This window comes from Platalea leucorodia (genome assembly GCF_965183815.1).
Source record: "Platalea leucorodia genome assembly, chromosome: 1".
Taxonomy (NCBI): Eukaryota; Metazoa; Chordata; class Aves; order Pelecaniformes; family Threskiornithidae; genus Platalea; species Platalea leucorodia.
The window spans coordinates 40,975,769-41,002,431 of NC_138823.1; the positions used below are offsets into that span (position 1 = coordinate 40,975,769).

Here is a 26,663-nt window from a genome sequence, read left to right on the forward strand (position 1 = left end):
AAAAGTAATTGAAAACATTTGCTACAAAGAGTAAAGAGGATTCTTATAGCTGTAAGAATCTATAATTTTATATACATATAAAATCTGCTGAACAGAATTTTAAAAGTCCCTAATGGCCTCAACTAATTCAAACCACAGTACAAATAATCACATGCTTATACAGTAATATTTGTTCTACTGAAGGGAGAAAACTGTTGAAAAATTTCTGTGAGTTTACAAACTATGGATAATGAATTTAGCAGCAAAGTCTTCTAAAGTAAGGTACATGAATATGGCATGTTACAGATTTTACAGAATGTGTACACTAAATATTAAATCACATGCTTGTAAAGTGTGTTTAAGGTTTCACAAGAGTAAAATCATCTATTTATGAATCAAAGATTCATTTACTGGAAATCCAATGGAAAGAATATGTTGCTTCCTGATATTTAAAAATAAATAGGGAACAAAAGGAAAAACGTCTAGGAAATCTCTCGTAAAAGTTGTTGCTTAATTCAGCAACGAGACCCAAGATCCACAAAGGGAGCCACACACCCTAATAGCATTTTGGAGCCTGAACATTTTCATAAACCAGGCACAGTACCCACAGTTTTGCAGATAAAAAGTTGTACAGAGACTTTATTCAATACAGCAGGAAAACCCTTAGTCACTTCTGAACAGCTGCTACAGAAAAAAAATAAATTAATCACACTAAGACCTGTATTTTCCCAACCTCATAAACACAGCAACGGTAGAAGTTTCCTGGTATTTTTATGTAACCAAACTTTGATGTTTTACTATTTCACTCCTTTGCAGAATGGCACTTCAGTAAAAAATCTGCTATAATTAAAGAAAAATTACAGCTCCTGGTAATAAAAACACTAGAAAGGAATTAATGAAATATTTTAAGGCCTTTCTCAATAACGGTGATCCAGAGGTTCATGGTCAAATAACTTATAAAAATATTTTTTTTCATTCTTCCTGCGACTTTATGTGTACTTTTTCTCAACCACTATACACAGAAAATTGGAAGTATATCGTTTACATAGGCTATATCTTGATTTTGAGCACTTAAGGAAAGTTGGCAAAAACATTAGGTTACAAGTATCTACACAAAAAGCCCAACTAAATTAAGCATTTTAACACTGCTACCTACCATAGCACAATGCTACAAAAACATAAAATTTTAATCCAGTTATACCTCCTTGGTATTCTCACCTTGTAATGTCATACACTAGTAAAGCCCCTGCTGCCCCTCTGTAGTATGACCGTGTAATGGAACGGAAGGACTCCTGCCCTGCCTGTAGAAGACAAAGTTTCATTATTTCATATCTCAAATTTATTTTTTTAGTGCTGAAAACCACAAACTTAGAACCACATAATCATAGAATACTACTTTTGAGAGGACAGGGACAAGAAGGAGCATGGAAGGGAAATCAGAGAGGGGACAACTAGGGATAAAGTCTCTAACACTAGCAAGAGAAGGCACATAAGGAGAAGACACCAACTACAGCACAGTGCTGTTTAAAAAAAAATAAATAAAATCGGAACAAGACCTCTAAACCTTTTTTGGCAATCCCTGACAACCCAATTTACTGAACGGCTTCACAATACATGAATCATTATTAGAGCACAGAATGGACTCCTAGCAACTAAGCTCTGAAGACAAATTTGAAAGGAAGCAAATAACCCAGAGCTTCACATTTGAATTCAATAACCCGCTCCCTGGGGCAGCTGTTGACACTAGAATAAATAAAGCCCATTGTAAATAAATGATGAATGACATCTTTACGCCCACCATCTGCTGGTGTAAAGGTTGTTGGAAGGCCAAGGATGCAGATTTTATCCGTTATATCATAAACTGCAGCCAGCTTTCAACAGTCTTCAGATGGAATTCTTTCAGTAATCATTTTATTATGAAAAAACAGAAAATGGTTCTGAATTCAATTTTACACAATTCTGCTCCACAGTTAATCAATTTCCTCTGTACTTGATAAATAATGCTTGTCAGACAGCTACAGGATGCAAGAGTCATCTTCATATGTACTGGTGAAAAACTTGCGAGATCCTACATAAATCAGATAGTTCTCACAGAAAAGTATTCTGTAAAAATCTCAGCACTTAAAAGAACATGCTCAAAAGAACACAGTCCTGAAAAATAAATATTCATAGTTGCAGACCTTGAGCTCTCCATGCTCATGTTTCTTAGAAGTGCTATCTAGCACCTGACAGTTCTTAGAAGAAACATTTACTTCTAATATTTAGTAATAACAGAAGCTTTAGCATGATTCAAAGATAACACAGAACACGATTAAGAATTACTAATATTAATGCTGGAAAAAAAACCCTATATGCAGTAAGATAGTTATGTGCAGAACTATAGGAAATTACCCTGATTTAAAACCATGAAAAGCAAGAATTAAATACTTATCGAATACAAGCTACCCTTCAGCCCTACCTACAAAATTAGTGTCCAGAGAACTTTCTCTTCTCACAGTTACTGTACTTCTCTTAATACAAGGTCTTCTTGAATTCAAGGAGAACTTGCTCTAGATTCTGTCATTGAACAAGAACAGTGGCACAAGTTTCGACATGTTCAATCTTCAGAAAGCATCCTTATCTTCCAGAATCAGTTGCTTCAGTTAAGAAAACACTTTATCTTAGCCATTCCAGCGGAAGAAGTTACAGAAGACAGACAATATATTTAACAGTTTCAACATGATTAGAATGCATTAGCATATACACTTGGCCGGGAGTCCAAGTGCATCTTTATGTAAACTAAGATAATAAAATACAGACAATCTGCTAGAATGCACCAAGGAATAGTAAAACCCCAGGTTTTTAGCGCAATACTTGGTTCCCTACCCAGAAGCTCCACTAAGCTCTACAACTTTTTCTTGGTGTGGTGACTAGCTCAAGTACATGGTCGATGCATAAAACATTTTCCTCCTAACTAGACAACAGACAAGTTGTTGTTACCAGTGTATTCCATGTATTGCCTAAAATCATACCTGAAGTGGACTTAGCCTATCACATTAAGACTGTCTGTTTCACCTTCACAAATTCCACCCTGACACATGAAATCGTCTCCCTGAACAAATGGTCAACCAAGACTGTCAGAGGTTCTAGCACATCTTACAAGAATGTAAGAACTGTGAGTTCTTACAAGAATCGCTTACTTACAGAAGTTCGGTATCTAAATCCTGAAAATACCATAACATTTTTAATTGTGTCTCACTTGCCCATGATGAAATTTAAATATCACTGCTTCCTGAAGGAAAGACTGGGGAAAGGGTGGAAAATGTTACCCCTTCTTCAAAGAAGATACAATCTTCCACACAGCAATAATGAATTTGTGATTACATATATCAATAGACAACACAAACTGAATTCCCTTTCATTCTAAATAGAAGAAAATTGAGTTTCTTTACAGAAAGAAAAATTGAGTTTCTGTAAAGAAACTCCATGATAATTATGTTTATATAATATGTATTTTTATATTATATATAAGATAAGAGACACCTTATGTATATCATTTACTTTCTATTTTAACAGTATCATTCTGAATGAGAGATCTAGAAGGTCAATATAGCAGGGTTAGACATGTAGAATATACTCCACAGCTTTTTTTTCCAGTATCATTATTACTTTAAGCATTTTACATCTGACAATTTGCTCTCTGTGCCCCCCCCCCCCCTTTTTTTTCCCAAGGGGGACAAGCTGTTTCAAAGAAGATAAAAACAAAAAAAGTGTAGGCTATTAGCCAAAATCAACTTTTTTTTAAAAAAAATACAAGTACGTTGTAATTGCACTTTATCAGTCTTGCAAAGTAGGACCAACCCAAGTTTAGCTACTTACTACAAGGAGCAACAGAAGTAGCAGTATGGAAGCTCAGTATAAATTAAAAACAGTTTTGATACCAGAGAAAAGCCCTTTATCTTAAGTGGAATTAACATTGTTCTTACCACCCCTTCCATGTTCCCTCAAAATCCAGCACTTTTTTTTCCTCCTCCATATTAAAAAGCTTTTTTCACAGAATCACAGAATGGTTGAGGTGGAAAGGGACCTCTGGAGGTCATCTGGTCCAACCCCCCTGGCTCAAGCAGGGCCACTCAGAGCAGGTTGCCCAGGTCCGTGTCCAGATGGCTTTTGAAGATCTCCAAGGACAGAGACTCCACAGCCTCTCTTGGCAACCTGTGCCAGTGCTCAAGTGTGTGTGTGTGGGAGGTGGGGTGGTGGTGCGTGGGGAAGAGTAGTGGCAGTAGCTGCTAAATGAATGTTAAACAGGTCATTTCCCAAGGCCATATTACAGCTAGTACAGGCAACGCAAGCCTTTGCTCCAAAGCAACCCCTGGTTATACCCACTTTCAGAGTTACACTGCAGTCGAAGTGGGAAGATTGAAGATCTTTTTGGTAACAGATAGACCATGACAGCTATTTCACATGTAGAAACTCTAGCTGAGACAGGGTTGCCTACAGGAAGCAATAAATGCATACAGAACAGGCCTGAACATGCATCCTCTCTCTTCAGAGAAAAAGGTGCTAGGTCTGACGTAAGTAGTTCACTAATCATGAAAAAATGTGGGCCTCTGATAAACAAGTGATGTTTTAAGTGCTAAGTAACATTCTTTTTGGCTGTTTTCTGGACTGTAAGCTTTCACAGTTCATATCATATTGGTTAACAAGAACAAACTTTCTGATATGAGAGACTTTATATAATCATAGTTCCAGGAGTTACAAGTCTTCAACACAGTACAAAAATCTTTATCCCTGCTTGAACTTATAACTGCATGGACATATACCCCACGTGCTTCTCTAAATATACCTCCCTACAGAGACCAAAATGCAATTTCAAAATAGTGATGTAAGCAGAACACGAAGCATTATCAATCACCTTAGGTCACTAAGATACACAGAGATTTAGGGCCTGCACTAAAGTTTTCGGGAACATTTAAGCTATGTAACTGTGTTACCACTGACACAGAATCTGTGGTACATTTGAGAAAAGACTCCTAAGTGTTACTATTCCCATAGGAAATCTCGCTGTCATTTCCAAGTGTGTGGTGTAGTCACATAGGTGTCAGTTGCAAAATGTGCAGGCAAGTCTTTGCTATCAAAAAGTTCCTTGCAAATTCCTTAACTGCATATTTTTGAATCTATAAGGGGGAAAAAAAAAAAAAAAGGCCGTGATGTAGTACAAGAAAGTAGTTAGATCATGAAATAGGATCCACAACAGCGGATCTCCCTGGAAAACAGTCCATTAATTTTATTGAATTCTCTACTCTCAATGCTGAAGAACTTGGAAAGTTTCTTCAAGGACAAAGTTATGTGAGTACATCCCAGCAGGCCTTCAACATCCAAGCTGACCAATAGTTTTTATTGGGAAGAAACTTTATATATAGTATACATCCATAGGAAAAATGAGAAACTACAATGCACCATAGCTAGTAGCTCTAGACTCCTTCACTTTTAGAAGGGGCATACATGTGTGGTATGTTGAAACCCGGTGACAGAACACCTCATTCACACTGGGAATTATTACTCGTTTAAACTAGGTTACACTTTTGTAAGCTGTAGAGAAAACTAAAAACATATCTAAGAAACAACCAGCTCACGCAAGTGTCACACTACCTATGACAACTGCCAGCTGGGAACTAATCCACAAAGCTGGTCCCTGCAACAAAATGTTCCAGAGAGAGGAGCAATACATACCGTTTGAATATAGTTTTGAAAGTTATAAATAAATTTAACAGCCTTTTGGTCACATGGCAACTTGTTTATACAAATGCACTAATCTTTCTTGCAATCATGTCTCTACTCCAGAATAAAAAGAATTTTAAGGTGATTTACTAGCATGTAGTACAAAGAATAGGCAGAAAAGTAGTATAAAAATAAATTAAAAAAAACCAAAAACAAACCCTGCTGCTTTCCAGCAAAGACGTTCCCGAACAAGAACAGAACTAATGACACTTTAGAAGAGGAATCTGTAACAATTTAAGAATGTCAGAATTTATGTGGAGGATTCAGCCAAGTTACATGTTGCTTCAGAATAACCCTGTCAGCATCCTAATAATAACTGAAATTTCAAGAGGACTAAAGATCCCCAAGGGTGAAACTGTACATATATCTAAATACTGATCATTTGTCCATATGTCTTTTCTTCTGATGTTGTTGAATGCATGCCATTTAGACATCCAAAGCAATTCCCAACACATCAGAGAAACAGAAAGCTTTAGCCCTCCATAATTAGAAGTACCCTTATGATTTATTTCAGGTTATAAACATATTTGAAACCTTTAGGTTTTAAGTAGCTACTCTCACTGAAATAAGAGTTCCACTATGGACCAAAGGAAGCGATTCGCCCTCCTTCCACCTAAGGCCTTTTCTGAAGCAAGAGCTTGCTCTGTTACTGTAGAAAGCCACAGATAAACTGACAAGAAATCTATAACCAGTCAGAAAATAAAATACCAATAATATAGTATTTCAATAACCAAATACATTTAAGCACATGACAGACAAAGGTTTGTGAACACTAAGCTAGAAGGTGTATCAAGTTACCTTAGCTTCCTAAAGTGCCCTCATGGATGTGAACAATAACTTAGCTACCGGCACTGAAGTTCAGATGATGGTCCTATTACAAACTGCAACAGGAATAACTATTAAATAGACAAATTCCCCCCCGTTCCATGAATCCAGAAATAAGTTAATGCTCTCACATAGCAGCAAACACAGTCTATGAACTGATGATCAAACTAGTTTCAGGAATCAAAACAGATCCTCTGCAAGTTCTTGATGTTACTTCACAGCAGTGAAACAAAGGGCCACGAGCACTGAGTCATCATAACTTCAGCTGTAAGATGTAGCTACATTTTTGCAGGTACAACGGTTAAAGAGCCAAATTAGTAAAAATTCAGTAGAAGAATTCACCAACTGCCCATGAACATAAAAATATGCTCTGACTACCGAAGCAAGTAGAAAATATCATGCAGTAGACAATTAGTAAAGAACCCCCAGGCGTGAGAGCTACATCCTAGCAATCAACAATATCACTAAGATGAAATGAATATTCATTTAATGAATTAAGGGAACTTTCTTTGGTTCTACTAGATCCAAATTGGTTGCAAATATATGAAAAATAACTGAATTCCCAAGAAGGATTAGTATATTCAGAATATCTGAAAGTGGATGGACAAGTCACACCATGGTTTTAGGTAAAAGAGACATGCCTTCAACAATTATGCCTTCCATCTTGCACAAACGTGCTTTTTTGTGCAAGCTCTCAACTACTAGAAAACACTGTCAATTTAATTAGAAAGCTCACTTGTATGGAAACCAAGAAATTACTTGAAATTAGCTTATAAAAAAAGAAAAGATGATTTCAGATACTTAGTCTGAGCAAGACTAAGGTGTTATAGAAACATAATAATGAATAAAAATAAAGATTTTTTTTTATAACAGATTTCCATGAAATGAAGCAGAAACAGATATTAAAAAATTATTGTATTTAAACACACAATTCTCATTCATATCAATTTAATTCAGAGAACATAAGTAGTATTACTTAGTATCATCACTGATCTCTCCCCCTGCAGTGTCTGAGAGAACTTAAATTCCCTCTTTCACCTACTGCTTATTTTTGCTCATCAACAATGACTTGTTAGTAACAGTCAATACAATACAGAACATCCCCCTCAACAACAAAATGAAGGCTACTGACTCAGCCTGGTAACAAGCCCAGTATCCCTCTACAACGATGAAGTTGTTCTGAGGAGAAGCAATATTAATATTTCTTGGTGTTATGCTGCCACAAGACACACAACCTCATTTACAGAGCTTGTTTAAACTCACAAAGCTTAATAGCTCCCAGAACAGACATTTTTATCCTTACCAGCTTCTATTGTCCACTTCTGGTTCTCTAAAAGTTATTTTTGTAACTGACACTAGCTCAAATACCATGCTTCCACAGAAGAGTAGCTTAACTCCTCATAGTAGGCAATTACCAACTAACCGGTTTTGACAAAAATATTTCTCAGTCTATCCAACTATTGAAAGCCATTACTAAGATTAAAGACACAGGAAAGGAAATAAACTAGAGACTAAAGATAGACAAGACAAATGAACAATTTCGTCCAATACCTGCACTCCCCTTGACTGACCTAAATGCACCAGAAAGGAAAAGTGAAACCCAAGGACTCACAGACCTAAAAACCTGGGTGTGCCACAGCACACATAGCAGCAAGCTTGCAGAGCCCAGCAGTGGGGAGACCAGGAGCAGCCTGCAGCTGGGAGAGAACAACAGGACACGCTGTTTGCTGGTGCAGACATACCATCAGCAGTAGAGCCAAAACTGCAATACCTAACATTAAGTATGCAAGGGCCACACTGAATATCTTTCATGGAATGTGGGGTTTGGGGGTTTTGGTGTTGTTGGTTTGGGGTTTTTTTCTGGTTCTTTTTTTTGTTGTTGCTGTTGTTTTCTGTTTTGTTGTTTGTTTCTTTTTCCTGGGTTTTGTTTTTTGTTTTTGTTTTTGTTTTTTTGTTTTTGTTTTTTTTTTTAATCAGACTAGTTTTACCAGACTACCAGCTCACAGAACCAAATACTGGACTACGATTTCTAACGAGAACCCCCATGGATTCCTTGAGCATATCTTCCAGTTCAGCCTCCTCTGAAAGGAATTCAGTTTGCATACTCCCACATGAAAACCAGACTGCAGTAAGCAGAGCTAACTTCTGTAACACACTCCTGATCCAAACGAAGATGCTAATGAAAAAGTCAAATATTCTTGAGTTATGATACAAGAAGAGCACACAAATGCATCTCATAGACATGCAACAGTGTTAGCTTCAGCTGCCCCTACAAGTTATGACATACTGCTGCAGTGAGGTATGCTGCAGGTTCCATACATTCCCATTATTAAGATACACCTTGCCTTGGAGCTGCAGTGATCTGTTGAAGACAACACAAACTGAGCACTGTTGCATAGAAATATCTGGCCAGAAAAATCTGAATTAAAGTGTTTGATTCTCCTAAGAAAGCTAGTCCTTATTCATTGTTACCCCATCAAAACAAATTTTATCCAGTTCGCCACTTCTTATGTCTCTGCTCAAGATACATCCTGTTCAGTGATGGATTGAAAGCAGGTACGTAAGGCTAGCACTAAATCAGAGAAGTGCTGGTGCTGAGACACAGTAAGCACCAACTGAAAACATAAATGCTTCATGTGTTTCCTTAACCACAGGTGTAAAACGAACTTTCTGTTATCAAACAGAAACTGTTACAGCTTAATAAAAATGGAGATAGCACCAGTAACAGCTAGCAATTTTTGCTAACAGAAAAAGAAATTCAGGAAATGCTCAACCCAGATACACAATACAGACAGGGTAACCTTGGTCATTATGGACATTTTTGCATACCTTAACACTCGTAAGTAAAACATCTCTTGACAATTACCTCATCATATTTCTTATTTTGCTATTCCTTCAGCACCTTTGCACCCAAGATCAAAACAGAGACAGTGGAATTTAGACATGCTTACAAGCCAAGATTAGATTAGAATAGAAATACCCCATGTTCTAAAAAATCAGATTGTATACAGTTAAAAATTTAACTATAGCCAATATACTAAGTCATTCATTGCTTACAACTTACAAATTAACTACAACAGATGTGTACAATCTGCTCAGTGTATGAATGCTTTTAATGAATATTTTTAATTCATGTATGATATAGTTAAGAAGCTAGCCAGATAAAATCCCTGTCCAAAAACAGTTTGTAAGTTATAATCAAAAGCAATTCCACTGAAATTTTGGTTATCAGGCACTTTGCAAGCATTCAAGAAACCGAACATTGCAAAGAGCTACTGAGTCAGAGGCACTAAGAAAAACACAATCTACTCAAAAATAGTTGAAGTTCACTTGTGTCCAAGGAGCACATAATAGCACATTAATAAAATCAGTTTGAAATCCAATGAAAGACAGTGGCTGCATTAGTAGTAAAATTAGTAATTCCGTCTACAGCTGCCTTCGCTAATGTATGTTCCTAACCTGAACCCCCTCAAAAGTCAAAGTCTGTTTTTTGGTAGGCTTTTCAAAACTTTAAGCTTTTACCAGTCCCTTCTTGACTGTCTGAAGTATTTCCTATCTTCATGATTACAGTGAACTTGAGTTGTTAAGTTGTCTTCTATGAAAACAGTGAGCTATATCTTTTCTTCTACGTTGGAAATGCAAACATTTCCTGTAGAGAATTCTTGATTAAAGCTAGTAGACACACCACAATTTCCCAACAGGATATTACATTAACCAGACCTTGCACGAATGCACAGAGAAAGACTATTTAGAGAAATACAAGTTCTTAATAATATAGAAAACTTTCACAAAAAAGTGAGGCAGCATGAATTCCAGTCTTAGAAATCTGACAAAGTGTTACTTGAAGAAGTAAAGTTACAGTGCAAACAGCAGAAATTTGCACTGTTTTAAGAATGCATCACACCAAAAAAGGAAATTTTAACAAGTTTTTAATCTTCATAGAAACCAATGAAAGCCGCGAGACAAAGTACATAGTCTCACATGGGCGCTGACGACAGAGAGCTTAACCAGAAAAAAGGGAAAGCTAGCAGAGCCATACGTTTAAATAATTTCTATGATTTATTACTTACCGTATCCCATATCTGAAGCTTTATCTGTTTTCCATCAATAGTTATCATTCGAGCCCCAAATTCTACACCTGAATAGATTTTACAAAAAGATTACATTATTAGCATGTATCAGAAAGAAGAATGGTCAAGTACTATGAAAGCGAGAATGTAAGTTTAAGTTAACTCAACATTGTATTTGTAGGAAATAATCTCTTTCACAATCTGTTTTTCGTTAATTTTCCAGCTGCTTGAAAGAGCTGGAAAGTCTTTCAGAAGGAAGAAAACTGTTACTTTCCAAGTGCTTTAAAAATGCATTAATTAGAGCAAGTCTCAAGGAGGTATTTCCTACAAAGTTTTCCAAACGATTTAGTAACGGGATCAGAGGAAGAAAAACATGTCCATTTCAATGCAAACAGGAAATTGAAGCCCTAGTTATTTTAACACACTACCAATGACAGATTGCTGAAGCCAATTTAGAAGAAATTAAACCTACAATTCTTTTATCAATAAAATATTCTATTAAGTGAGCATACAAATGTCACCTTCAACAAGATAAATTTTATTACTGTATTAATTAAAACTCATCTGCCTTTAAGAAAAAAAAAATGCTTCCAAAATTCTAGCTAGTTAACCATCAAATTTAATAACTGAGGAAAAAATGAATGTATTTCAAATAAACAAAAGGAATTTCTTCAGTAGAAAAATTTAGACTTTTGTACCATCTGTTAAAGCAACTTTAAGATCATTAACAGTAAATTAAGCATAAATTGAGGCTATTATTACAGTAGTTAAAATCTGACAAATGCCTAGAGATAGTGGACGTACTTAAAGGCTATCAAGTTTCCATTAATCTACGCTTCATAATCCATTATTTCAGAGAAAAAAAAAAAAAAGATCTGGTAGCTTAAGTTTTGTCTAAAATTGGTCACCATCTAGACTTGGACTGAAGTCTTCCAATTAAGCAGCCCTGATTTGAAGTATTCCAAACATATCTTCAAAAGCTCGTTTAGAATATCTGGGGGGACAGCGTTGCTTTCTGCAGAATAACTTTTGGGGAAGTAGACAGGGAGGAACCACTCTCCCCCACAGACGATACCTGATCCAAATAAAAGCCGTGGGCCAACGACCATTGTGCTCTATTTAGCATCAAAATAACTTGCAGTAACTGTATGCAAACAAGTTGAAAGAATGGAGGGTGAGGGGCAGAACGAAGGTGAATGACAATGCTCTCTCTGAAGTTGAGAGCAAAGCCAGGGGAAGGTCCTTGGAGGACTACAAGTGTCAACGCTGCAGGTATTACTTGATCTCAAAATGCAGTTTTAGAGCTGCTGATTTAAATCCAGCAATCATCCTAAATGTTTAATTTCTACACACAACTCCATAGAAAAATTAAAAGAATATTTATCCTGTTCCATCAAAATATCTGCTGAGAGAAATTTCTGAATTTGAAACACAACACACAGCTTGATAGTAAGTTTGTTCTCTTAAAGAAGGAATAGAAGCTGTTCAGGTTTACAGTAAGGGCATGTCCTAAGGGCAACAGGCAAACCAAACAGAATGCTTACCGTGATTTTTGTCACCCATATCTACCTACAAATGTTGTGGGATTTTTTTCAGTTGGGTTTTTGTGTGTGTGTTTGTTTTTTGTTGTTGGGTTTGTTTTTTGGGGGGGTGGGGTTTGGTTTTTGGGGGGGTTGTTTTGTTGTCGTCCCCCCCCCCCAGCTGCATCAATGCAGCTTCTCCCTCCCTCCTTCATTTCTTTTAATAACAGATACTTCATTTCCCAAATGAAAAATAAATTGAGATAGTTGTTGCACTGTAACCTCTTTTAGAATACACTACTACAATTATGCACAATTCTGAATATAGCTCAAAGACAGATAGAATACACAGAAGCGGGTATTTTTCTATCTCCACCCCCTGCCTTGTTTTCATTACAGACAAAATTTCTCTCTGAATTTCTTAAATCTTAGAGATAACATTTTAGGCTAGCTATACTAAAATTTGGGGCTGAATTTCGCACAACTCTAGATGAAATGTCTTTTTTCCACATGTTCAATTTCCGTTTCCCTTCTCCTCTCCTGAGTTGCTCACAGCAAGAATCAAATCTGCACTCCCATAGGCCAAAATCATTGTATTATATTGAAAAAAGTTAGGCTATGTAACACAAGCCTTTCTATTCCATCTACAGGTTCTCAGGAGTTTCAACATCATCAGTTGGAAGTGCATTAGGTAACATCAACCCATCCCATTTCCCTGCCTGGGCATTCCTATGACTTTGAACCCATGTTCTTTATTTATCTCTGTCTTTCTAAATCTGTTTGGGTACCTGGGAAAAGCATTCTCCTAGCCAAACCACACACACATGCCCTATTAATTAAGTGAAAGGAGGCTGCTTCCAGCCTACACCCCTTCTTCCCCTTTCCAAGCAGCTTCCCATGCTCCATTCCTACATCCCTCATTATGTTGCTATCTAGGTTCACCTTCTCATCCCACTAGCTTCACTTTCTGCTTCCAGATTTCAGCTAGCTATATGCCAGGCAAAGAACTGGCAATACAACCACCCCGCTGAGGTGAAGCTGTTTCCCACAGCCTATCAGCTTGCTGATGTGACAGGGCTGCCAAAGGCATAAGTGATATATAAGGTGTCATATATTTGGCAGGCCTGAAGAAGAAAAGATGACAATAACTCATGCCTCCCTAAAGAACTCAGGCTCTTTATTCAGCCAGCCTATCTGCTGCCAAGACCTCAGAAATATCTGAAAACTGATGTTAGCCTAAGAATTTGAATTATATTAGACAGCCACACACAAGGTGTGGGAGGACTGTAAAGAGAGAAAGGGAAGCCATAACCAAACCACCTGATACATTTTGTTACATGAAGAATATTTGTTTATATTTCAAGCATCTATTTCAGTACTCCCAAACACAGGAAGCCTACCTATTCCAGGGCACAAACTAAAAATAGAGACTAGGGATACATTTTGTGCAAGGCTCATCACGATTAGAGCTGATACGTTCCTTGAAATAACATCAAGAAGAAGTTCAAAGGTTCTGCAATCTTATCAGAGGCTAGCATCTGTTATGCTTAACACTGAAACTGATCTGAAGACTAAGCTTGCCTACAGAAGAATTTATTCCCACGCAATTCCTCATATTTTGTGGAAAGATAAAGAAAAGTTTGTATCATTTACTGCAGTTAGATCAGAGGCAATGCATTTTGTCAACACGTGTTTGTTTCCCCTAGTATCAATATCAAATAATACCTAATACAAATGGTCCACATCCAATTGAGGACTCAGGAAGAAAACCCCCTGTCCCTTCCAAAACAGTGAATAGCTTCACACTTCAATCCTTCTCTATCCAGAAGTTAGTCTTCCCAAACAGTAAATTTTTTTATTAATCTTTAAGGTTAAGTTTGCTTTAGTTTATCTGTAACTTGTCTTCAAGGTTCTGTGGCTAGGCTAATATTCTATTCCCTAGTGAAAAATCTGCCATTTGCATCACCATCAATGCATTTCAAAATTGGCAAATTCTGCTTCCATGCCCAGTTTTTAGCTTTTCTGAAGAGACAGTTGAGATGTTACAGCTATGAATTTTTTTAACTGTTTCAGATTCTACCATCCCAATAATAAAAAAGGCCTCCCCTTGGCCTTTATTATCCAAGAAATATTCATAAACTAAAGATTCACTGCTACCTTAATACAGCACAAATCCTACGTTACCGCAGCAGAACAAACTCATAAATGCATGCTGAGGTACCCTAGCTGTTTAATCATTAGCATTGTGGGGGACAAAAGAGACCTACCAATAGTGAGATCGTGGACTGGTTGAAACCGCTTGTCTGTAAACTGTAACAATAAACATGATTTCCCAACACCTGAAAAAATGAAAAGAAAGAAGTTTTAAGCAAATTAAAAAAAAAAATCTGTTAAGAACCAATAGAAATTAATGTAAGTGAATGGTATCTATTGTTTAAAACTCATTACTAGAACTTGAGATACTAGATTTCACCTACTTGGAAGCGTATGCAACTTCTTCATAATGTAACAGCTTTTAAAGTTCCAGAAACATTAAAGTCAAAGCAGTTATTTTCAAAAATTGAACAAAAATTAATTCCTCTTTTGAGAAAGTAGTTCTGCTTTTAAAATTAAGCAGAAAAAAGTTTCCGAACAGACCTTCAAAGTATCTTTTCACATCCTCTCTCCACAGTAACTACAGGTCTTGTTGCTCCTCACAACCCTACATCTCCTTCCCCCTCAGTACTTTCAGCTTTCTTCCAAGCTAGCTAGATCCCCAATAGCACCTCACTCCCACCTACCTCCTTAATTTATCAGCTGAGGTAACAGCAGTACATGTAGGGCTGCTTACAACCACTATGTGTTCCTGCCCACTGGCTCCCAATAGGCCAAAAAATAGTCCAAGCAGAATTGGCAACAGCTGAGTTCACATTACAGCCAGCCAGAAAACCCAGACATTGCCCCCCGCAGACATCCTGATTTCAGACCCAAATGGGTTAACTACTTCACATTACAAGGACACTGGTCAGCAAAAGGGCAATTTCTTCTGTTCCAGAAAGCACAGAAAAGCAAAAGTTAATGCAGTCAATAGGAGTACTCAAACTACCTAGGTTTGTAAACATAATACTTTTTACAGTTAATTTTTCCTTGTTCTTTTACTGGAAGGGGTCATTCTTCCCATCCTGCTCAGTCAAATTTCAGATTTTCAGCCTTTTAAAACTTGAGAGTCATACATTAGTTTACATACATTTAAACTTTGAACTATATCACATAACATACAATACTGCAGCATGTGAGCTCCCGCTCTACTTTGCTTTATCTGTCCAGCAAGATAAGGCTATTTTAGCCACATACGAGAGGTCAGCAACAGCTGATGAAGAGTGACATATCTGGTAATAAAGGACAGCAAACAAAGGGATAAGGAAAAGAACCATACTGCAAGACACAAGATATGCATACCAGAGGTTTGCATATAGCGACATTGATCTTTCTACTACTAAATTCATCATTTTTGAAGTTTTTTAGTATGGTTTCATGAGGATACAATTGTAATCACTGCCCACCTGTCATTTTGGTCTTAAAAGCTAAGTGGCCAGTTTCTATCACATCTAACAGAAATAGGAGACTTGCATTTAATTTTGTCACAAAATGAGTTGTGACAAATTGATGACACTCAGAGATTAATATCCCAAGCGATGCAGCAATTCTGGCAGCCTAAGCCAGTTGTTGGTGCTGCTACCCCTACTCTCTTCCCTACAGCAGGTTCGTGCCCCTTTCTCCATATTGCTTCAGAACTCATCTAAGCCATTTCAGTTGTCTGCTGGGTTAGCACGCTAACCTGACAAAGAAGAGTGACAAAGCAAACAGAAAGGGCTTCATGCAGGGTCAGACAAGCATGAGAGTTAGTTCAAATGAGGGAAGAGAAATGCAGCAGCCAGCAGATCAACAGCTCAGAGTGGCATGGAACTACAGCCCAAGGCAAAGTTTGCAGCACTGGCCTTAACAGATCTCTTTTCTGTAGCTCTCTGGCTTATGATAGCAAGCTGTCAGAACACAAGCAGCTTGGAAGCAGGTATAGATTTTGTTCAACAAAATCACTGGACATATGAGAAATGGATGAGGAATGGGGGAGAGCGCTGGAGGTAAGAAAGAAACAGGAAGAAGGACAGGCAGAATACTGGAGCCGTAGGGACAGAGAACACAAATTTCTAAGGAACCTTAAAATGTTAAAAATTCTTCTACTCACAGAACACTGTTTAAATACACAGATAATTTTTATACCACCAATGAAATACAGCTGCCTCATCGCAGAACATAATCACTATCCCACTTAAAAAAAAAACAACCTATAAATCACACCAGAAATGGAATGTTGAATACCTTTTGCCATTAACTTTACAAAGTGATTTCAGTATCATTGGATAAACCAGAACCTCAAAACTATCCAATATTCCTGCACATATCTTATAAATATTAGAAAAATATTTCAAAATCTAACCAACAAAGTGACACTCGATTAGGTGTCCCAGCACTAGTTCTCAAGTGGCAATCTGATATTTCTTCTTCTTGTAAGGCTGGTGACCAGCTTATTGGTTCAGGAGAACACACAAACACTAGCGTCAGCACAGAGAAGATGACAACCACAGCCCCTTTGATGCAAGCCCTGTCTCAAACTGGGACAAGATGACTGCACTTCTGGTTACTTCTATGTAGCAGGCCTTTTAGGAGCAGACTGATGGGTTCACACGCAGAAACAGAAGAAATAACTAGTTTGTTTAGTGCCATTCCTGCTACTTCAGAACCTTCCAGCAAAAAACATCTGGAAGTCCCTAAGTTTTGTACTGTTGACTGAAAAGAGGTTCAAAAAGTTGCAGACGAAGCTGTAGCGCCCGTTAAGTTCAGGTTATAATCTGTTTTAGACACTACTTACAAATATTTTATTGCCTATATTTAATCATAACATTTTGTTTTAATTTTATAGTTTTAAGACATTGCAAGTTTGTAACAGGAAGGTTCTTATATGAACAGCTTGTGGCCCATTCACTTCCAGAGCCTGAGCAGACTGTGCTACCATAGACACAGCCAGGAACCTGTACAGGAGCTGTATATGAAGTCCCGAGCAGTTTACCATCTTGTGACATAAACAGATGCTGCAAAGATCAATTAACAGTTGCATGGCAGCTAATTTCATGGCATACAAATGGTTTAAAGTAACTACACTGGTTAACTCTAAGAGCAAAGTGGCTGGGTATCTCATTCACTTAGCACTGTAAATCTTATACCTGAAATGAGGCATACAGTCTGGGAAAAGTAGTTGAGCATATCTTATGATAGCCAATTGTAGAACACAAAAGGGACAAACTCAGTTATTTATTAACTTGTTCTCCATTTTACTGCCACAATTACTTTAATATACCTTCAGATAAACCACCTCCGAAGGAAAAAAAAAATCTCAATATCTTGAAACAAGAAATGAGTAGAGCTTGGATACACTTCACCAACAAACACAGTAAACAAAAGCTCTTGCTTAGGAACAAATTAAAACAATGGATTATGTGCTCAGAGGGGAGCAGCGTGCTTCTTTTCAAGTGCCTGTTCTAGGACCCCTTCATCACTTTTTAGCACCCAGAGTGATGGGAAGTGGAATTGTGCTAAAAGTTTTACCCTCCGGCTCTGAATTCCAAACTATCAGCCTGAGCCACTTCTCCAAATTCCTCTGCCTCCCTTAACAGCTTCCTCTTTATCTGGGTGCTACTCTGCAGCCAATTTCCATAGGCAAAGCATTGACAGAGCTTTGCTATTGTCTACCTTGGCCCAGCCATGCTCCAACACCTCCCTTCTTTACATCAACACTAGTGTGTTCATTTCACTGCTCGGCAAGCCAGAATGGCTAAGTGGCAAAGCTAACCTCTCCCTTCTCACTCGTAAGGGTATGCAATGAGCTAAACTGAGAAACGGATCCAGCATAAAACTACAGTCACCCAAAACACTAGTATGTGCATGAGACTAGGGCTACAAAACACACAGCAAAGGGAAGGGTTGTTCTTTTCAGTAGCAGGCTGCACTCATGGCAATTAAAAAAGCAGCTCTGGAACCATAGCACAGGTGATGATACAGCTGAGCCAGTTAAATGGCTTTTGCTAAGGAAGCTGACTTGCATCCTTCTCCCCTTTCAGCTCCTGTGACTCCCTGTGAATAGGGCAAGGAAAGTTCAGTTGTCAGCTGCAAAGTCAGAGGTGCACTACTGTCAACATGAGGAAAACTTCCTGGCTTTTCTTACCACTAGACGAACCTCATCCCTGCTCCTTCCACTGATGTTTGAGTGTCTCAGCTGATCTGGCTCAAAACTAAAAATGCCTCAAAAAAGGGGGGAGAGGGGGCTAAGATAATTTCCTTACTTGTTCACATAAGCACCGCTATAGCCCAAGAAAGGTGACAGAGGAAAAGAACTGCAGTAGTAGTCATCCCAACCTGGCTATCAAAACTGAATCCTGAAGACAAATCTCTTCAGTTAATCTGCTAGCTGCCTCTGATGGGTAAACTCACTCCTTCCCACACAGTTCCACCTCCTTATTCAAAATGGCTCTTACACTTTTCTGACCATGCTTGCTATTTGTTTAGTTTTGTTTTTTAAATCATCTTTGCGAGCTAAACTGGCTCTCTGAAGGATCAGACAAGCACTGATGCTGACAGCTAAGAAGGAGAAGTTCATAGCTGAGACAAGGAGAGGTAACCAGGTCCACCCATTTTGGCAGCAGATAAACATTGGCTTAACTCAGTCATCTCACAGAGCTGCATTTTTCTTGTTGTTGCTTCACAAGACAGGGTGATCAATCAGCCCACCACTCACAGAAATCAAGACCTGCTCCCCCTTTGATATCTTGCTCTCACTGATCCCCCTAGGTCCAGTTTCCTCCCTTGAAAGTACTCCAGATATTGGTAAGCACTTCCCCAGGCCAACTCAGCTGATTCAGCCACCAAGCAAAAAGTTAACCCAAAAAGTAGGTAGCTTTGTACTGTGTTAGCAGGTTGGTTCAGCTCATGGTAGACTATCAAAGTCACCACAAGGGGAGCAAGACCTCCTCCCTTCATGTGTGATCAACTACGTCAGCTTGGAAACCCCAATACCAACTGAGCTGAAATGGGCTTCCAGCTTCTCTTACGTCCCTTTAGAAAACAAACAAAAATAAACCTTTAAAAAGACTAAAGACTGTCTCAAACAACAGACAAGTCTCAACATAGATTTTAAAACAGGTAATTAAATAGTACAAATGTCACAAAATACATACCTCTAACCTGGCTTATGAGCTACTTCTAGTTATTTCTAGTAGTCTGCACAGCTTCCAGATATTTAATAAGCCCTTCTCTTATCACAGGCTGCAGCTCATTCTCTCTCTCCTTCCTTTCCAACCACAGCATCTTCATGCAACCCAGCAAAGGGCAATATTACCCTTTCACAAGCCTAAACATAATGAGACATTAACCAAAAGCAAAGATTTTTCTTAACCTCTTTTCAGCCAGTTATCTGTTAGTCACACCTCTGTCATCAAATGGGAAAATTTTATTTAAATTAATAGGAAGGACAAACTACAAAATTCCAAACTGCCAGTTATAGAGCAAAGGGACTTCACATACCAATTATAGCATGGACAAGAAGGGAAAAAAATAACCTCTAAAATCCTTCACAATGGCTACATAAGTTTGGGGAAAGTAATGTCATAAAAATGGCTTTTTAACTCCTTTAAAGATGATTCAGCTTCAATACTTAGATAAATAAGCATTGCTGTAAATTATTTACAACAGCATATCTGAAGCCAATGACCTAAGTTTTCCTTTCTACATAAAAACTAGTGCAGACTTATGAACTGAAAGGAGCTGTTCAGCTTCATCACATTTCATTTAGTATGGCACTACCCAACTGCTAACTCCGCAGGTTTTAAACATAAATAAGTAAAAATTCTTTCCAAACAAAATTCAACCACATGAGTCTGTAGAAAAGCTCTTCGTGTCCTGGATGATCACAAAAGACTTAGAAAACTGCCAGCCAGTCATAATAAAATGGTTTTAGTCAAGGTTGCGGGGGGGTTGTTGTTTTTTTCCTTGATTTTTTTTTTTTTTTTGGGGGGGTAATTAAAGGTTAGAACTAGTACAAGGATGCACAGTAACAGTCTCATGAAACCATTTGTATGGGCAACTACTTGCAGTTTGTTATTTCTAGTTCACTTCTAAGAGGCTAAGATGTACTTACACAACACCTAATACCTGCTCTTTTAGGGATCAAAGTACAATCAAAAGGGTCTCAAAGCAAGATATAAGTAGTACAGATCAGTACTCTGGTTTTCAGTATGAACAAATTCTCAAACTATCATGGGGTGTTAACACCAGCTCTAGTGGGATGAAAACCTGTTTAGTTAAGAAGCATTTTTACATACTCCTAGAAAATAAAGGCAAGAGGCTCTGGGCTTGCACACTGCTAGCTAATAACAGCTGCTGTTTCAGAACAATGTGCACTGGCACTAGAAACATTTCACAAGGAGGCCTGAAAAATAAAGCCAATTCAATTGCTTAATTTCAACATTTGAGAATCTCCTAGACAAGTGAAATGGTTGACTAGACAGCTTAGTTTACTCTAAGGAATAAGGAGAATTAGATCACCAAACAATTATATTTTCTTTCATCATCTCGCCCTAATAAGAATAACTTTGAGATATTGTTGGTTTATAACCATCAATTACCTGCAGAAATTGAAAGGCAAGTGGAAGTTCATTACACAAGAAGCTCTGAGGCTTGCTGAACTAATACATTCAAGAAAAGTGGAAGATAGACCTGCTTATGGAAGATGCAGCAACACTGATCATTACGAGACATTTAGATGGGATACAACTGACAAGTTATGTTGGTGGCAAGAAACCTGACCATTGCAAAACTGGTATTTCAGGCATACTGCAGTTCAGTAGCATTCTCTGGTGGAATCTAGTAAATATACTCCAATATAAGAAAATCCTGTTTAATGCATATTAAATATTCTGGAAAAAAAAATCCAGCTCTAGTCTTCACAGAAATCTCACATATTTATTCCCATGTGGTACACTGCTGGTAACAGAAACATTCAAGCAGAAAAGAAGATTTCACCATCATACAGAAAAACTTTAAGTAAAAAAATGACAGACTTTCAGTCACCAACTGCAAAAACAGGCAATACTTGTGTGTGAAGTGTTCACCCTGGCTCAGATCCAAGTCCACCTCAACTGGTGGCCAAAAGCAGATGTGTAGGGAAGAGCGGATGAACACACCAACTCCTACCAGCAATCCAAATGAAACACACACTATCAGCCATCACGGCAAAGGTTGCAGAGCCCCAGGCAGAATGCACCACGTATGCCTCTAAATGCATTTGCAAACTCCTATGATGTTTTGGAAACATCCAGATGAAGATTTTTCCTGGTTAACTCTCACAGCAGTCAGTATTCTGTAATACTTGTATTTTTCTCTTAAAGATACCAACTCCATGAAATTCCACAGCTACTGTTCCACTGATACAATGCAAAAACCATGCAGATTTATGACAATGTTGTTTGAGTACCTGAAAGACAGCCATACCATTTCAGGTCTCTCCCACAACAGAAAACTAACTAGATCTTAAACCAGTTCCAACTACACAGAAGACACATATTTTTATATATATATAAAATGTAACAACCATAATAGAATCAATCCCATGTTCATAAAGTTACCATGCCTGAAGTACCAGCAAAAGAAAAAGTCACTGAATGTCAATGACCAACAAAGCAAGCAATGCAAGGGGACAACAGCTGTTGAGCAAAAAGCAGTCTTGCACAGTCAGTTTCTGTGGCTGTCATTTTAAGAGACTGAGATCATACTGAATTCCTGTGTTTAAGTAGATGAAAGTATGTGGAATCACAATTCAGAGAAGACACATGCAAGTGTCTTGTATAACTGCAGGGGTTTTTCTTTGGTTTGTTCACGACTCGCATAACCCACTTTGTTTTGTAGCGCTGAAAAGGAAGATGAGCTAAATGTTAACATCTGTCTTTAGCTGATGCTGTCTTACTTTTCTCCTACAGTTTGTTTACAACTAATTGCTGAGTCACCAGGCAGCTGATCCATTTCCAAAGACTCTAAATCAAATCCTAGAGATAACATGGCCTGCAAGGCCACTGGCATATCCTCACTGGTTGGAATGCAGTGGCAGACCACCACTGGAACTGAAGAGGACAGTCCCAATCCACTCTTAATTTCCATCTGCAGAGCTGTGAGTTCAACTGCCTTTGTCTGAAGAACAGTAGTAACACCTAAACCATCACAGTCATTTTGGCAACAAACAACTGTGCACAACATAAATTGGCTCTTCAGTACTAGCTATATTAGAATACTTAAAAGGCTCATAGGAGATCCAAATAAAAGCAAAACCAACTTACCACTATTGGCATATTTAATTCACTTCAAGAATGATCGTTGCAGCAGTTTTAATTAGCTTCCTGTAGCAACTCTGAATAAAAGCCACAGGAATTAAAAAAAAAAAAAAAAAACACCAAAAAACCAAAAAACCCCCAAACTTATGAGCTGTTCTCCTCTCTGTGTTTCCCTTCTCTATCCCACTTTTCCCATATTTGGCTCTTAAGCAGCTGAAACAACTTCAGAAGCAACACACATCCACTCTGTATTTCACATTTCAAGCAAAAGCATAGCACAGACCGAGGATATTTCATTGTAAAAATTTAATCAGTATACGATCAATGTACCAAACCAATTGTTTGCCACAGTCTCTACCACTTTATCGATTATAGTTTTTAGAGATGCATCAGAACTGGCCACTGTCATTCTGAATTCTGCACTACCATTTTGCATCACCCTGGGCAAACAAACCTCTTCTTACTTCCCCTGAATCTGCTCAGGTAATCTCCTGTCCTCTGGTTTAATGAACTGCCACTCAGCTAAATACTCAAGAAAAAACAGAATTTTTGCTTGTCATCTACAACCTAATGCTTCCAACACGGTCATTATAGCTGTAATATATTTCTTAAGATTTGTTTGTACTACATGTGTTACTGCAGTAGTCTAAAAAAGCATCCAGAGTTTAAGTGTAGGTTTAAAAAAAAAAAAGATAAAATCACATAGTAGTTGCATCCAATGTATTTAACAACCTCACGTGTAATGCAACTGTAGTGTGTTATTATACTCCAGCAACAGATGATTTGGTTCATAGGTATGAAGTACAATTACGCAGGTATCTTTAGAAGAGCATGTAAAATGACAGCTGTATCATCAAACTTATTAAAGAAGGCATTTATTCAGGTATGAGGAAAACAACAAGAAAGATGCACAATACACAGGCACAATAGTTAACTATGTTAGTTACCTTGTCCTGACAACAGTTTGATGAAAGTATGCTACTTATACCCACACTATGCTGCGGAAGCATAGCATATATTGACAAAGGGGCTTCAAACAGCAATTCCTATCAGCATATGGTTATGCCTGCAGCATTCGTAAGCATTATTATTTGTTACAGAGCAGCCAATGACAAACAGAATGAAGCAAGTTTTTAAAAAGTGACAAGTAAATGGGTGAGGAAGGGAAGAAACCACAAAAGCAACCTGAAGCATCTGAGAAAGAAGTAGTAAAAAAAAAACAAACAAACAAACAAAAAACCAAAACACAGTCCCTGTAAATTAGAAGGAAAGAGCCAGGGCTTTTAATTTTCCTTTGACAGCATGTCTCAACACTTTAACAGTTTGCTACAGCACCTCCAGCCGGGGCTGGAAAGGGCATCCTTGTGGCCTGAGCTGAAGGTACCTCACAGCATCAGTCTCGGCCTTGCCACAAAACTGCGGAGTGGCATGCGGCACCTCTCAGGCCTCACTGCTGCGGGGATGCAAATACGGGGCACTACCCAGGTGCAAGTTTTGCAGTGACAGCGCCTTCTTCCTCCCCCCTCCCCCGCTCCGATGCCGCAGCCAGGGGCGTGACACAGCCCGACCTGCCCCGCGGCCTGTCAGCTAGGCCCGCAGGCGCCTGCCAGGCTTCCAGGCCTGCCGCGGGGCCCAAGGCCGCCGGGCGCGGAGCTGCCGAGAGGCAGGCCGAGGCCCCGGGCGGGGCCCAGCGCAGAGGCGGGGGGAGCCGCCTCTTCGCGCACAGCCACCACGTCGACGACGCCAGCACTGCGGAAATGGGAGCGGGGGAGCCGGGCCCGGCTCTCCGCTCCGCTCCGCCCGCCCCCCGTCCCGGGGCGGCCTCACCTCGCCTCCCCGCCCCCGCCACTTACCTGTGTCCCCGATGATGATATACTTGAAGAGATAGGCGTAGGCCATGGCCGCCCGCTCCCCGGCTCGCCGGCTCTCGCTCGCTCCTTCCGGACGCGCGCGCTCTCCCCCCGCCCCCGCTGTCAGGGCTCGCGCTGCGGAGAGGTGCAAACGGTTAACGGCCACCGGGCGGCGGCCCGCTCCCGCCGGGCGCCTCCGCGGGCACCGTTCGCTCCCTCCTACCTCCGCCCCTGCGCCGGCGGGCTCGGTCGCTGCTGCTGCTGCTGCTGCCCTCCCGCCGCTCCCCGAGGCGCCGGGGAAGGCAGACGCGGCGGCGGGAAGAGCGGGCGGCGAGAACAATAACAGGCGCCGAGCGGCCCCGGACCCCTCCGGCAACGTCACGCACCCACCTCCTCGCTACGCCCCGCCCCCGACCCGGAAGTGCTGAGGTAGCCGCTGGCCCGGCGCGCGGGGCCGCCTCCCGCCGGCGTGGGGGCGGGGCTCCGCCGCCCGCGCCGCCCCGCCCCGCCCCGCCCCGGCGCCCGGTGGGGCTGAGGGAAGGCGGCGGCTCGGGGCCGGCGGGGGTCTCGTTGCGGGGGCTGCTCGGCCTGGTCCCCCCGCTCTCCGCCCGTCTAGCGGGTGGCGGGGCCTGGCGCCGCGATTTTTCCTTCGCCTTGGTGGGAGGAATAAGTGAGAGGGCGCTGCGGACCCGGGAGGCCGGGGGTCTCCTCAGAGAGGGGCGGCGCGGCGGCGTCCCCGGCGGCGTCCCCCCCGCGGCGGGGGGAAGGTTGCCTTGCGGGGAGAGGCTGGGAAAAGGAGAATGGCGGCAGGCGGGGCTTTCTTAGGCGCTGCCGAGCTCCTGGTTTGCAGCAGGGTCGGGGGTGCTGAAGTAGGAGGGTGGGGGGCAGTTTGTGAGCAAAAACCCAACGCTGCCATTGGAAGCATTTGTGGCGTTTCTGGCTGAGAGGATCCAGGGAAAAAAGCTTGATCTAAGGCTGTGAAGCCAGCTCTGACCTAGAGAAGCCTTTAAGCAGAAACACTTTATTTATAAACAGTTTATTTTCATCATCAAACTTGAGTTCTGCCTTGGAAAAGGTTTTTTCCTTTCTGTCTTTCCTCATCAAACTGGAAGCAGCAAGCCAGGAGGGTAGCCTAAGTTCACAGCTGCTGTTCAGAGTTCACGTGGGACTGGTGAGTTGGAAGAAACGTCAAGGTCTTCCTTAGCCGCTTCACAAAGTGTCCCGTGTACCCAGACCTTTGGCCCTGGAGCAGTCAAAGGTAGCTTGGCTCACGGGTCAGTTCCACGCCAAGGCTGCGTCAGATACCTGGCAACGGTAATGCTGTAGGATGCTCCAGTCAGGTGCTAAGGCTGCTGCTGATGATGATTGGGGTGCCCTTCAGCTCAGCTGTTTGTTGACTGTGAATTGGTGGAATTGTTGAAGAGCCATTGGCATTTTCTTCATATGAACTCACAGGTCTACCTTTCTGGCTGTACCAGTCTGGTAGCTTTTAACTTTATATTATTCGCGGTGCGTCAGGTCAACAACTTGGACAACATTGACTTACACTTCTTCTAACAGGTGTGCATCTAACTTACTCATAAAAACCTTCAGTAAAGGTGATTGTGCCAAATCCTGTTTCTATATTTCATTACCTGAAACCCAAAATTAAGCTGGTTTTTTTTATTGTGCTCTTCACTGTGGACATGCAAAAAATATGATTGCTATAAAGAGAAAGGAGCTCCTTTATATATTATGAACATTATATCTACCTTTTCCACATGAAAAATTCACATTTTCCATGTTCCTTTGTCAGTCATTTTTATCTTTTTTTTTTTTTGTACTTCTCCCAGTTTCTCAACGTTATTTGTAGAGTCCAAACCAGCAGTTCTCGTCTGTCTGTAACACCAGCCTCATCACCTCAAAATAAAGTCATAGGAGTATCTCCAGTCCTGCTCCTCTCTGAATGTGATCTTTTTTTTTTTTTTCAACAGCATCTGAATTTTATTTTTCATCCTAGATCCCTATTTAGATGGTTACTACCCAAATGTATCTATATGTTTGGTATCTCCTTGTTAAGCACTGTTTTTCCCTTTGCTAAATTTCAGTAATTTTGATCACAACCACTCAGTTTGTCACATGTATTTGATTTTTTTCTTTTTAGTCCATCTCAGCCATTTTGTTACCCAGGTTGTTCATGAAATATTGAATAGGTCTTGCCTGGACAGGACAGAGCATTGGAAAGCGGCATGTGAAATTTTCTCCTAG

The 26,663-nt window shown here is 39.9% G+C and overlaps 1 protein-coding gene across 2 annotated transcripts in view; it reads right to left on the minus strand.

The window, feature by feature from the left end:
• RAB2A (RAB2A, member RAS oncogene family) overlaps positions 1-24,817 on the minus strand; it is a 45,430-nt gene extending 20,613 nt beyond the window's left edge. Inside the window, exons 1-5 of one of the 2 annotated variants that reach the window (XM_082305093.1) lie at positions 24,640-24,817; positions 24,420-24,551; positions 14,422-14,493; positions 10,635-10,702; positions 1,198-1,280 (exon numbers count right to left, since the gene is read on the minus strand). In XM_082305093.1, coding sequence (XP_082161219.1) covers positions 1,198-1,280; positions 10,635-10,702; positions 14,422-14,493; positions 24,420-24,465 — 269 coding nt within the window. In that variant the 5' untranslated portion in view covers positions 24,466-24,551; positions 24,640-24,817. The other variant, XM_082305094.1, reaches the window with a different exon arrangement.
• Between the last annotated feature and the right edge of the window lie 1,846 nt (positions 24,818-26,663).